At 55.2% G+C, this 12,986-nt stretch overlaps 1 protein-coding gene across 6 annotated transcripts in view; it reads left to right on the top strand.

Moving 5' to 3' along the window:
- Positions 1-12,986, top strand: part of ST3GAL4 (ST3 beta-galactoside alpha-2,3-sialyltransferase 4) — a 33,319-nt gene that overhangs the window by 5,593 nt on the left and 14,740 nt on the right. For 4 of the 6 annotated variants that reach the window (XM_028120815.2, XM_028120817.2, XM_028120818.2 and 1 more), the window contains exons 2-3: positions 2,058-2,144; positions 3,332-3,401. The exons of 1 other annotated variant lie outside the window; for it this stretch is intronic. In XM_028120815.2, the coding sequence (XP_027976616.1) occupies positions 2,092-2,144; positions 3,332-3,401 (123 nt within the window). In that variant the 5' untranslated portion in view covers positions 2,058-2,091. Of the gene's footprint in view, positions 1-2,057; positions 2,145-3,331; positions 3,402-12,986 lie in introns of those variants that run through there. One more of the 6 variants, XM_028120820.2, reaches the window with a different exon arrangement.

Genomic DNA, 12,986 nt, shown 5'->3' with positions numbered 1-12,986 from the left:
CTCTTGTCCTGACATCGGTCCTCTCCTCCCCTTTGGGGCCAAGAGAGGGGCCCCTGGGGGTGGAGTCCCCCTCTGGTGTCCACTCAGGAGGTGGGGTTCACCCCTGTTCTTGCTTCAACCCAAACAACCGCACTTCGATGCCTTCTTCTCCGTATTGGCCTTCCACGTAAAATTTCATTTGAAAGTAGGACGGAGGGTTTCTGGGCTTTGGAGAGTTTTATTTGAACCTTGCCCACCCGTTTGACCCCATCAAGACTCTTACTTCGCCAGCAGCATGCCGCGTATGTTCTCAGCTCCTCCTCTTTGCCCTGTCTGCACTCCCACCATGGCTTGGGTGCCATTGGTCACCACCTTCCTAAAGGGCGAGTGTCCTTCAGCATCCAACCCGAGGCTCTGCTCTCGGAAGTCTGCCGGACTGCCCAGCACGCTGCCACCTCCCCCCCGCGCGCCCCCACTGCCCCTTGGGTCCCACTCTTGCCACAGGCGGGGCTGGGGGTGGGGGGGAGCTGTGCTCTGGGGGCTATGGTGGAGGCGCCCTGCTTGTCTCCTTTCCCGGCTGCCTGGCCTCGGGCCCTCGGGTTCCCTCTCCCAGGAGCCCACGCTTCTGAACGAGAGAGCATTTCCAGTGACATCCCAGTGTGCGGAATCTTCGGCCCAGCTGCTGCCCATCTGCCCAGATCCTGAAGAGTGTCTGATGGCAGGCCTGGCGGCCAGGGGCAGGTGTCCAGGCAGGAGCCACTGGTCAGGGCACCCTGTCTCCTCTCCGTCTGCTCCCAGGTCTGTGACCTCGGGCAGGTGTCAGGTCGTTATGCTCCCTCCGCATGTCTGTGAACTGGGCTCATGGCATCGGCCCCACCTCACAGGTTTGGGAGGCCCAGGGGAGGTAAACATTTGCAGGTTGGGAGCGGCCCCAGATGTCACCGTAGGGCGGGACCAGCGACTGCCTTCCTCCCTGCCGTGTCCTCGTACCTGGCACCGGGATGGCACACGGTACCTGCTCTGTAACGATTTCTTTTTGCAAATGAGGTAGTAAAAATGTAACTGGCTGGTCAAGGGCCCCGAGCGTCTCCTCCCCACAGGCAGGAGTGACCCTGGGTCCCCCTGCCCCCACCTCATTCCTTTCTCTGAGGTCCTGACATCATCCAGGCCCCAAAGACCAGGACGGGCAGGGCCAGCCACACCCCCGGGGAGCACCGCCGATGAGGGCGGATGGAGGACCAGGTGCACTGGGATGCGCTCTGGAAACGTCCACCGCCATCCTGTTTCTCCTGGGCTGGCCCTGTCCTCGGAGGACGCTAGCCCGGGCCTGGCAGGGCAGGGTGTGTTCTTGGAGATGGGGAGCCCGTCCTCCCGGGCTGGGTGGGCCCTGCTCCCCACATCACTGTCCCCCTTCTCTGCTGGTCCGTTCCTTGGGCCTTTTTTCCCTCTTTTTCTCTTTTCTTCTTTTTTTTTAAGATCTTATTTATTTATTCGACAGAGAGAGACACAGCGAGAGCAGGAACACAAGCAGGGGGAGCGGGAGAGGGAGAGGCAGGCTCCCCGCGGACCATGACCTGAGCCGAGGGCAGACGCGTAACGACTGAGCCACCCAGGCGCCCATTTTTTTCTTTATCTGATCGTTTTCTGCCTTCCTTTCTTCCCTCTTCCCCCCTCTCCCTTCGCGTCTGACACCTCTTCTTGCCCGTCTTGTCATCCGGTGTCCCCCACGCCCCCTTTGCCTCAACATCCAAGTGGTCCTGACATGGCGGCCGCATTTCCGGGGCCGGGGAGGCGCCCTGCTAGTGGAGGCTCAGGAGTGCCTGCCGTTGTTGGCAGCGCCAGCGTTTTCGAGGGAGATGGTTCTCCCAGCAGCTGGGCTCGGGGAAGGGACAGTGCCGGCAGAAAGCAGACTCAATGTAAACTTAAACTCGGCTCTCTTGGCCTTCACCCACCTGCCTGGACATCCTCCTGGGCAGGAAGGTGGGACCTCGTCCGGGAGCCTGAGGGTCTCCCAAGACGAGCTGGCTGGTGGAGCTTCTCTGGCTTCTGATCTCTGCCCTCCACCTTCCTCTCTCCAGAGCTCTGGCTCTTTTCCGGGAGGGACCTGCTGGGATGGAGGAGGCTGGTCAGAGCAGGGAGGAGATTTCTGTTCAGGCACCTTTCAGGTGAGCGCATACAGTGTGTGGTGCTTGGGCCGGGGTGTGTGTGTGTGTGCGCACTGTAAGTGTGTGGATGAGTGTGTACGTGGGTTGTGCAGGAGAGAGAGAGCCTGGGCATGCATCCGTGTGTGGACAGGAACACAGGTGGGCTTGTGTGAGTCTGTGTCCCCCCTTCTAGGCCTGCTTCTAGCCCAGAGCTCTCCTCTCTGTGGTCTTTGTGACTCTGGCTTTGCACAGGGCTCTGTTCTGTCTTGAGGGCCAGCTGGTCCCCTGCTGTGGTCCCACGCAAGAATGACTGGTCTCTGGCCACCCATTTAGCCGCCTGGGGGCCCTCGGGCCAGCGTTTGCCCCCCACCTCCCAAAACTTTTGGAGGCGTGTGGGGGCTTCCTGCCCAGCGTCTCCACTCTGCCAAGGCAGACGGAATGGGGAACAGCTGCGTTGGCCGATTCCGGCTCCGTATGGATTTGGTTTGACAACAAAGCCCCGTCTGTGTTGTTCTCAGGCCCCTTACATAACCCGAGGGTGGGGAGTTGGGGGAGGCAGGCAGGAGGAGGTGGAGATGGGGACAGGGAGACACCAGGACGAGATGGCCGGAAAGGGGACAGGGAGGGGAGGGAAGGAATGAGAGACGGACCGCTGGGAAGGGGAGAGAGGAGGAAACGGGTGTGTCCTGACGCCACAATTCTGTTTGCCGCCTCCTGGAGCAGGAGGGAGCTGGGTCTCTGGGTCTTCTGACTTCTGCCCACTTGATGCCTCCTCTTCCTCTCCCTGAGCCCCATCCACCAGCCCTGGACCAGCTGAGGAGGGGCTGGGGATGTGTCGGAGAGGAAGGGTTTGGGGCTGGGCCGGAGGGGCCATCCCCAGCCCCACCCTGTAGCTGAGCACTTTCCATAAAGAAGGGAGTCATTCTCTTCCTTTGCTCTTGGGCTTCCATTCACTACTCCAGGCCCAAGGCCAGGCTCCAGAGCCCCTCTTGCCACCCTCTTTGTGAGTGGCAGCCATTCCCTGTAGGTACCCTGTCGGGCTGCTCCAGGCCCCACCTGGCTCCCTCACCTAGCCTGCCCCACCCCCCCGGACCTCCCCCCAGCTCCAGCCCTCTGCCCGCCCCGTCGGAGGCCCTGTGGCCCTGTCGCTGCCCTGCCCCCTCTCTCAGTAATCAGACCTTCTCTTCCCACCATCACTATCCCGGCAGCTGTCCAAACAGAGTGAGAAGAAAATGTTCTCTTGCCGGAACAGCTGGACTGACAGGCCGGGAAGGCCAGGTGAGCCGGCCAGGCTTGGGGGTGGGAGGTACCTTGTTCCAGGGCCCTGATCCTGCCCGCTCCTGGGCAGGAGAAAACAGATGCTTGGAAGAGGGCAGGAGGACCCGTGGGGACTTCAGGTGGGGCCTAGTCCCCCGTGGCTGTGTGATCTCCTGGGTTTTCTCAGGGTCTGCGTCTTCCCTGGGCCTCAGTTTCCCCGAGTCCTTTTCTGGCACCAGGCTTCCTTGAGAAAAGCCTCTGGATTCCATTTGGCCCTAAAGGCAGTGCTTGTCTCCAGGTTGCCGTGGATTAACAGGGCTGTATTCTTCAAGCCTGAAAACAAGGAAGACTCCTAAAAGGCCTGGGAGAGGATCTGTTGGCAAGGCCCCAGGTGCTGGGCGCTCTGGCACTTGGCTTGACCCCTGGGCACCGCCCTCAGTTAGATTTAGGGTGTCTGCCCAGAAGGTATCCTATAAGACCTGAGCCGTAGCAGCTCGGTGGAGAGGTGGTGTGGGCGAAGACCAAACCTGCTGAACGAGCCCTAGACTCTGGAATCCTCAGTCCCCAGGCCCTGAGCACCTTGTGCCTTGCCCTCCCACCACCACCCCCAGGTCTGGGATGATCCTGAAATTGCTAATGCCTCAGGGCTGGAGATGAGAAGGGCCTGAGTACGGCAGGGGGGTGGCAAGGGGAGGGCCTAGGAGTTTCCCAATTTGTGTGTGTAGGGGTGGGTGGGCCGGGAGGACAGTCCCTCTCCGAGGGATCAGGGTTAGGTGCCCGAGCAAAGAGGCCAGGCCAGGAGGATAGTGAGTGAGGGTGCTGGGTGGGCGTGCCCTCCACTGGGGCAGCTGCCTCTAGCCCATGAGTGACCAAGGTCCCAGGCTTCCCCGGGACACTCCCCAGCCCCTCTGGGGACATCCTTAGGAGGCTTTGAATCTTCCTCCCAGTTGCTTCCCTGCAGCACCCCCTCCCTGGGTCTCACCTCCCCAAGTACCTCTGAGCATGGGAGCTGGGCATGGCCCGGCCAAGGGCCAGGAGTCCAGGGTTTCTCTTTACCCAACTTTAAGAGGTGAAGGGATCCCCGGAGGGCTGGCTTAGCCACTCCCCGCTCCTCTGGAAGCTCCTGCTCCCTGGCTGATAGCTCCAGGGACCTGCAGCCTGACAAACAAACGGGCTGGAGCGGGAGCTGAAGTTGAAGCCGTCTGGGCAGGGCCCTCAGCCACAGGATGGGGGAAGAGAGCGCCCTGGCCGAGGGGGCCCAGCAGACCTCAGAAGCTGTATGTCGGGGGGATGGGATGGGAAGGAGAAGGAATGAGGGGTGTGTGCATGTGTGGATAGGGGTCACTACATTCCTGTGCATTTCCAGTGTTGGGTTTGGGTGTGCCTGTGTTTGAGCAGAGAGCCGTGTTCTTTTGTAGAGATGCGTTTGTAGGTTTTTGACATGGGAGGGTCCCAGCGGACTAGAGCTCGGCCGGGGGGGGGGGGGCTTGAGAAGGGGTTCAGAGTGTCTTCCTGGTGCCTCCTGGCTCTGGGTTGTGGGTGGGGCTGTGGGCACTCAGACTGACTGGCTGCACGTTTACCCTGCGGGGGAGCTCCGGGGGCAGAGGTCACCTCTGATAACATCAGCCAGCCCTCCAGCCAGCGTTCCTACCTGCTGTGCTCCAGGCTCTGCCCCAAGGGACCATTGCTTCCCCCCCCCCCCCCCCCGCAGGGTCAGCACCTAGAATGTTAGCCAGCCCTCCCCTTACCTCATCGCCAACCTTTTTCTTGGAGGAGAGTTGGTTCATTGAAGGTCTTACTGATGTGAACCAATCTTAAAAGGGCCTGTCTTACTGGCTTCGCCCTTCCCAGCTGACAGCCTACTGCACGAAATGGGAGTCTTGATTTTCCGTCTTCTTGGTTGCATTTCTCTTTCAGAGCCCCCACGCCAGGTGCTATACCACCACACCTCAGCATATACACGCAGCACCTCCCTCCGTCCCCGAACTGCACCCTCACCTCCTCTGACTCTCTCGGGCTCCTACTGGGAATTCAAGAGTGGGTTCTCCCCTGCGGACACCCCAAAACCTCCCTGTTCCCAAACCGCCATTGTGGGGCAGTGTGTATCGCCAGGGGAGGGAGGTCTCCCTGCTGTTCCAGATGCTCCAGAACAGCCATGCTGAGAGCCGCCATTCTTGGGCCAGAGCTGGAATTGTATTCACCTCCCTCGAGGTCCTAGGACTGAGCATGGCCCTGCACTGTCCCTGCTTGGGGACTTGAGGAGCACCTGCCCTAGAGAGGGGACAACCAGCAGAAGGAACATCCCTCTGGAAATAAGTGAGGAGGAAATAACTGTTTCTGAAGCTGCTTCGGAGAGGGGGTGTTGGCCAGTGGAGGGACATAAGCTCCACCAGCTCAAGGACATAATGTACCCAGAGAGACACAGAAGGGCGCTTCTCCGGTGAGGCCTGCTCCCTCCCTCCCACCCTATGCTCCTCATACCCGAGCAATGCACCTAGAGTCTGGCCAGTTCACGGGGCCTGAGTTTAGTGTGGGGCAGAGTCTGGGTGGCGTGTCTCTCCCCGTCTCCCTGGGCAGCCACGTGTGTCCTGTGTTGTGTGTGCGATGAGCCCAGCAGCCAGGAGGTGGAGGGAGCATGGTTTTGTTTACAGTAGCAGGTGGGAGCTGCGGTTGTGGACCCTTCCCTTTGCTGGGATGGGGAAACCTTGGGTGGAGAGGAGCTGCCATGCACTTTGGTCCCTGCAGCTTCTGTTTGCCGAGTGCTCGGTGTCGGCCTGGCCTGTACTACGGCTCCAGGCTTTCAATCTCAGGATGGCTTTCGAGGCTCACACACCTCCCAGAACTTGCCCTCGTGACCTGTATTTCACAGAGGAGGAATCTGAGGCCCCAAGAGATATAGGACCTTGTCCAGGGATGCCCGGCCTGTGACTGCAGAAGCTGGGTCGGACGTTGGATTTGTGTCCAGACCCCTTTCCTCTGCCTCCAGGATGCCAAAGGTGCTTGGGGGTCTGGGGAGGGGTGGCTGGGGTTTTGGCTCAGGCTGGCCCTCTTGGGGAAAAATAAGGAGGATGCGAGGTTTCCTGGGTAATACGGCATCTTCAAGCCTGGAGCTCTCCTGGGACCACACCAGCTTTGTTGGTTGATAGCAGCTTGTCGCGTGGTCCCGTAACCCTGAAGCTGGTAGTGATTCAGGGGACTCAAAGGTGGTGATAGCCACTTCTTCAGAAACCACGCCTTCTCGGTGATAAGGGTTTGCTTGTGAGCACAGCCACATGTGTTTAGCAAAAGGTATGGCACTTCGTGGCTCTGCAGGCTCCCAAGCCGAAGCTCTACCAAGCCCATGGCGCCTCGGGTGCTCAGGTCTTCACAAAATGAGGGTCTGGGATGCTTTAACTTGATGAAACGTTCTGTCCATACTTGTTCTGCTCATTTGCTCATTCATTTAGACATCTGTTCGTTTCGGTATTTGTCAGTGACCTACCATGCAACAGGTATTAAATTTGGTGCGGAGATGCTGTGGACCATATGAAGTCCTGCTTTCTCGGGGCGCATGGGTTCATGAGTACATGAGATGGTGTGGTGTCATTGCTACAAAGGAAATAAGATGGGGTAAGGAGGCGAGTGTGGGAGTAGAGAGGAGATTCCTGGTTGGGTAGTCTGGGACCCTGTGTAGGGGGCAGCATGGAAGGGAGAGTGGCCAGGACAAGGGAAGCCAGGGAGGGAGATCTGGGTTTGTGATTCCAGATCCCCCACCATTTACACTTCAGTCAACCCCTGCCCAGACAAGGACTCAGATGTCACACTGTTGGCACTGACCCCCCCCCCCACCTTCAGTCCCGCCTCCATTCTCAAATGGGGGTTGGGGAGTGGAGGGGGCATGCAAGCTAAAATCCTTACCTTTGGGGAGGGGAGGGCGTGTTTAGGAAGCATGGGGGAGGCCCAGCGGTCATCCAGGACTTTCTCAGTTCAGTGGATAGTCATTTGTGCATCGCGTAAGGTTCGGTGTTTATTTCTTTGCTTTTGGTCACGGAACAGACTGACTAAAACATACTGTTTCTTAAATGATGTTTTAATCCACCCCGCGTTCCAGATAGCTGCAGCTTTTGGATTCCACTTAGCACACAAGGAGTATGGCTAATAGTTACCGTTCACGGAGCATTTCCCATGTGTCTTTTCTTCATTATCTTGTTAACTGGCACAGTGAAACTCGTGATAGGGGCTCTTTACCTCCATTCTACAGATTGGGAGATGGAGGCTTAGGGGTGCTAAGTGGCAGAGGCGGGGTTCAGGTCCAGTGACCAGTCCCCCAGGCACAGCTCTTGGCCAGAGGATACAGTTCCTTCTGACCTGCTTGCCAGCCCAGACGTGGCCCTCGGCGTGGGCCCAGGGCAGGTGTGTGTGCGAGGGATAGCTGAGAGGCCGGTTCTGTATGGGCACTGGGGCAAGTTGCCAGGGTCAGGACGAGGTTGGGTGTGCGCAGAGTGGAGATTGGATCAGCGCGTCAGGTGACAATGTCACCTTGAACTGTGTCTCCACACTCAGAACGCTGACCGCCCGGGAGGAGGGGGGCGGATGCAGGGAAGAGTGTAGTCTCAGTTCTGCCGCACTTGAGACCCTGGGACAGTGCTCACTGTGGCGGTCCCTCAGAATGACCGGGGCCCTCTGCAGGCATACCAGACGCCCCGAGTTAGCCTCCCTGAGATGGAGTCCAGGAAGCGAGTGCAGCTTCGAGTCTCTAGGAGAGCTTCCTGTCCGATCTCAGGCATGGCTTGGTCCAGCACAATCCGATAGGAATGCAGCGGGAACCCCAAATGCAAGCCACATCTGTAATTTCAAATCTTACAGAATGTTAAGTTAGGGGCGCCTGGCTGGCTCAGTTGGAAGAGCATGCCACCCTTGATCTCGAGGTCGTGAGTTTGAGCCCCACGTTGGGTGCTGAGATTACTTAAAAGAAATAAAATTTTATGGGGTGCCTGGGTGGCTCAGTTGGTTAAGCATCTGCCTTGGGCTCAGGTCATGATCTCAGGGTCCTGGGATCCTGACCAAGCCCCACGTTGGGCTCCCTCCTCAGTGGGGAGCCTGCTTCTCCCTCTCCCTCTGCTGCTCCCCCTGCTTGTGCTCTCTATCAAATTAATAAATAAAATCCTTAAAATAAATAAATAAATAAATTTTTTAAAATGTTGTTACCCACATTTTTAAAAAGTACAAATAAGGAGGTGAAATACATTTTAATATTTTAACCCAGTATAGCCAAAATATTACTGCAGTGTGTGATCAATATGAATAATTCTTAAGGTGACAGTTCACTTTTTTTTTTAACTAAGTGTTTGAAATCCAGTGTATGCTTCCCACTTGGGACGGACCTCGTTGTGGACCAGCCACGCGGCAAGGACTCCACAGCCACAGTTGGCTGGGGGCCACCGTGTGGGACAGGGCAGGGCTGGTGCTGTCCGCTGTTTTCAGAAGAGGCATCTGGAGGCCAGAGGAGGGAGGGGACTGGCGATATTGGTGGTGACCTGAGTTCAAGCTCCAGCCCTGGTAGTGCCTTTAGCTTTGGCTCCCTGGGGCCAAATTCGGTGGCTCCTGGGTGGGAGGTCCGGGGAGGGAAGCCTGCCCCAAAGCGCCTGCCTGGGACCCTGCGGCAGGTCCGCGGCCCTACCAGATTTTTCCTTTTCTTATCCTAGCTCTGAGTCCATACTGGTTGGTTCTCTACCCGGTCACACAGCTTCAGCTTTCTCACCCGAAGAATGGAATTCAAAGCCTCTGCCCAACACCCCACCCCACCCCACCCCACCCCACCCTCCCGGAACCAACACCAGAAGTAGGATTTTCAAGTGGTTTCCTCTAGTGTCTTGTGACTGGCAGCTGATAAAGTGGATGGTACAGTGTTTCTATCCAGGAGACTGCAGTGCTGGGCTGGTCGGGGTGTCTGATGGTGGGGCAGCCTGTGACCCCAAGGATGGGGAACAGAGAACCTTCTGTGCTTCTGTGGGAAGCCTCTCAGGCCCCTTTCCCTCCAAGCCTGGACGGCCAGACAGACCGCCCCATCTGCCCACTCATGGGCCTTGAGGCGGTTGGCCGATTACTCAGCCTTCTGCTGTCTCATGTGAGCTGGGGCCAAGGCAGGCCTCCCTCCCCACTGGGCATGCTGTGGCCACACTGTGTTGTTCCGTGATGGGGAGAAGGCAAAGTCTGCAGGCTGTGTCCAGCCAGGGGTTGGGCCGGAGTATCAGACTCACTGTTACTGCCTCTTCCTCTCTTCCTCCAACGACGTCCCTGATGAATAGACCCATTTATTAATTCAGTAAATTTGTATGGAGAACCCACTGTGTGCCAGTCGCTATTCTAGACATTGGTGGTGCGGCAGCGAACAAAACAACAAAAAAATCTTTACGAGCCGGGGAGGGGGATCCAAAATGTTGGGTGTGCACGGAATTTTTGATGGCAGTTTACAAAGGTGAATAAAGAAATGAATGAAGAAATATCAAGCCCCAGTCTCTCTGAGTACACAGGAGCCCATGGAGGGTTTTTGAGAACATCAGCTGAGAAGTGATGTAGGTGACTGATCTGTTCTGGAGAATTGCCATTAGCTGGCCATCTCCACCCAAGAATGAGTGATTAAAGTAGGTTATAGCCCTCCATGACCCCAGTGGTCTGTGTCATCATCTTGCCTTACCTAGCGATTATATTAGCTGCGTTAACTTCACAGTGCAGCTCGAGTGCTCCCTGGAATATTAGCAGCAGACTCTGAGCTGGGAGGAACCGCTGGGGCCAGCTGGCACTGCTGAGATTCACCCATCTTGACAGGAGGAGACATGACCCTAGATTCCTAAGGGGAAATGTGCATAAGCCGGTGTCATACAGTCCTTCTCTTCGGTTGGACAGGGTAGCCACCCAAGTTCAGGTTCCAGGAGGCCTGGCTTACCAGCTGAAGGATTTGAGTCCCGTGCCAGGGGTGTGATGTGATAAGTGAGCGCAGCCTTAGCCAGCATTCCTGGAAGTCTGGTGTCCAGATGGAAAGCAGTACTAATCCTGTAGCTACAGTTGCATGCATTTGAAGCATGCTGGAGAGCGTCTAGAGGAGCCCGGGGCTACGGCAGCGGATAGAGACTGTGTTCCATGAGGAAGCTGCCCGAGAAGGAGCATGGGAGGCTGTTTGTAGCTGTTGTAAATATTCGAAGGACTTGGATCTGATAGAGGGCTGACTTCCTTTACTTGCTCCTAAGGGCCGCAGGTGGACATTCGAGGGATCGTGGAGTGTAGGGAGCCATTCCTTCACAGGAGGGCTGTTGAGGCAGTAGGGGCTTAGGGGTCAGGCATGTGGGCTCTGGAGCTAAGCAGCCTGAGTCCCGGTCCTTGTCCTCACTAGCTCGACGTCCCTAGGAAGTTGCTGACCCTTCTTATACACTGGGTCCCTGTCTCTACAACGGAGGTTGTGATCGTGTTTAACTCACAGGGTTGAGATCATACTTGGACAGCCCTTGAAAGTGTCTAGCAGAGTAGTTCTCAGCATTTGGTAATGTCTGGAGACAGTTTGGTTGTCACAACCGGGAACTGGGGTTCCTACTGGCATCTAGTGGGTAGAGGTCAAAGATACTGCTCAACAGTCCATGGTGCACGGAGAGCGCCCCACAGCAGTGACTTATCTGGTCCCCAAAGCAATGGCAATGGGGTGGGGATCCTCCTGGTATCCCACATGGTAAGTGCACTGTACATTTTAGTGATTAATAAGGGGTGTAATACATGTTTAATCTCATCTTATTACTTGTGTGTCAGATGTTTACAAAACATCTGCTACCTTTTGAACTCTATAATAGAGTCTGAAAATATAAAGAATTCTCCCAGACCACAGAGGTCATAGTCTCATGGGCCAGATACAAAACATATATTAATATAACATAAAATTATATTATGTGATAAAGCATCTTGTGCAATCCATGTACTCTGATAGACTCTTGGTATAAATAAGCCTGCAGTTTTAAAGGTCATAAGATAGTGGGCAAGACATGAAAAGCAGTAATTATATAATATGAAATTATATTACCTGTTAAGTGCCAGAAGCAGGTTATAAACAATATTTTGTGGGAAGAAAAACATCAGTTGCTTAGAAATGTCGGTAAAGACTTCACAGAGGAAGAGCCCTTTGAGCTGATGCTGGAGTGAGGTTGTCTTTGTGCAGGGGAGGGGCTCAGGGTATCCTGCTGCAGAAGTGGGAAGAGGGGAGGGGAAAGGCAGCTCCTCTGGCCTGCTTGGGAATAGGGTAGGAGGTGCGCCTTCAGCATCTATGGCCCAAGGGTGAAGGGTCCTGATTGCCACTAAGGAGCTTTGGCTTTTTCATTTAAAGAATGGGGAGAAATTGAGGCAGGAGGGTGGTTTGATCCAAATTATTTCTTGGAAGCATACCATGTTGGCAGTTCCAAAGACGGGTTGAATGGGGAGAGACTTGTGACAAAGATGAATTAGGAAGCAGGTGAATTGGAATGGGATCTAGACTCATTGTGTCTCAAGAGGAGGAGATAGAGGACTGTATTCTAAAGTGTTTCCAAGGGGCACTTGGGTGGCTCGGTAGGTTAAGCATCTGCCTTCGGCTCAGGTCATGATCCCAAGGTCCTGGGATCGAGCCCCTTGTCAGGCTCCCTGCTCAGCAGAGAGCCTGCTTCTCTTCTGCTGTTCACCCTGCTTGTGCTCTCTCCCTCTCTCTCCCTCTATCAAATTAATAAATAAAATCATTAAAAAAAATAAAGGGTTTCAGAGGCTCTAGACCATGTGGCCTTCATGCTGTATCTGGGTTTTATTTTATTTTATTTATTTTATTTGTAATCGTTAATACCCAACATGGGGCTCGAACTCACAACCCTGAGATTGAATTTCATGCTCCTCCTACTGAGCCAGCCAGGCACCCCTCAGCTGGGTTTTGTAAAGCCTTACCTCCCCAGTGCCTCCCACAATGCCAAGCATTCAGTAGGAGCTCAGTGAGCACTGGTTGGAATGAGGAAATGGGGTAGAAACAGTTGTGTTTAGTAACGGTTTAGTAGGGGTGGTGTGAGGAGGGGCAGATGTTGGAAGACTGAGTTTATGATCCTGTGGGGACCGGGGTGGAGGGGTGGAGTGAGAGAAACATGTCTAGTTTGGGGTGTGTTAAGTTTGAAGAGTTAATGATCATCCAGGTAGGATGTGCTGCAGGCAACCAGAAATACTAGGATGGGGTCTGGGGAGGAACTGAAGGGTCTGAATCATCAGGGTAGGAGCCATGGGCAGACCTCTGAAAATGAATGAACTTGTCCTATAAAAACAGGCAGGAGGTTGATGAACACGGATGCAAAAATTCTCACCAAAATACTAGCCGATAGGATCCAACAGTACATTCAAAGGATTATTCACCACGAGCAAGTGGGATTTATCCCTGGGCTGCCAGGTTGGTTCAACATCTGCAAATCAATGTGATACAATACATTAATAAAAGAAAGAACAAGAACCATATGATCCTCTCAATAGATGCAGAAAAAGCATTTGACAAAGTACAGCATCCTTTCTTGATCAAAACTCTTCGGAGTATAGGGATAGAGGGTACATACCTCAATATCATAAAAGCCATCTATGAGAAAC

Source organism: Eumetopias jubatus, unplaced genomic scaffold (genome assembly GCF_037043125.1).
Source record: "Eumetopias jubatus isolate StellerSeaLion01/CBP00866 unplaced genomic scaffold, mEumJub1_p1.0 scaffold_13, whole genome shotgun sequence".
Lineage (NCBI taxonomy): Eukaryota > Metazoa > Chordata > Mammalia > Carnivora > Otariidae > Eumetopias > Eumetopias jubatus.
The sequence above is the reverse complement of the archived record's forward strand: the minus strand, read 5'-3'. Positions and strand labels throughout refer to the sequence as shown.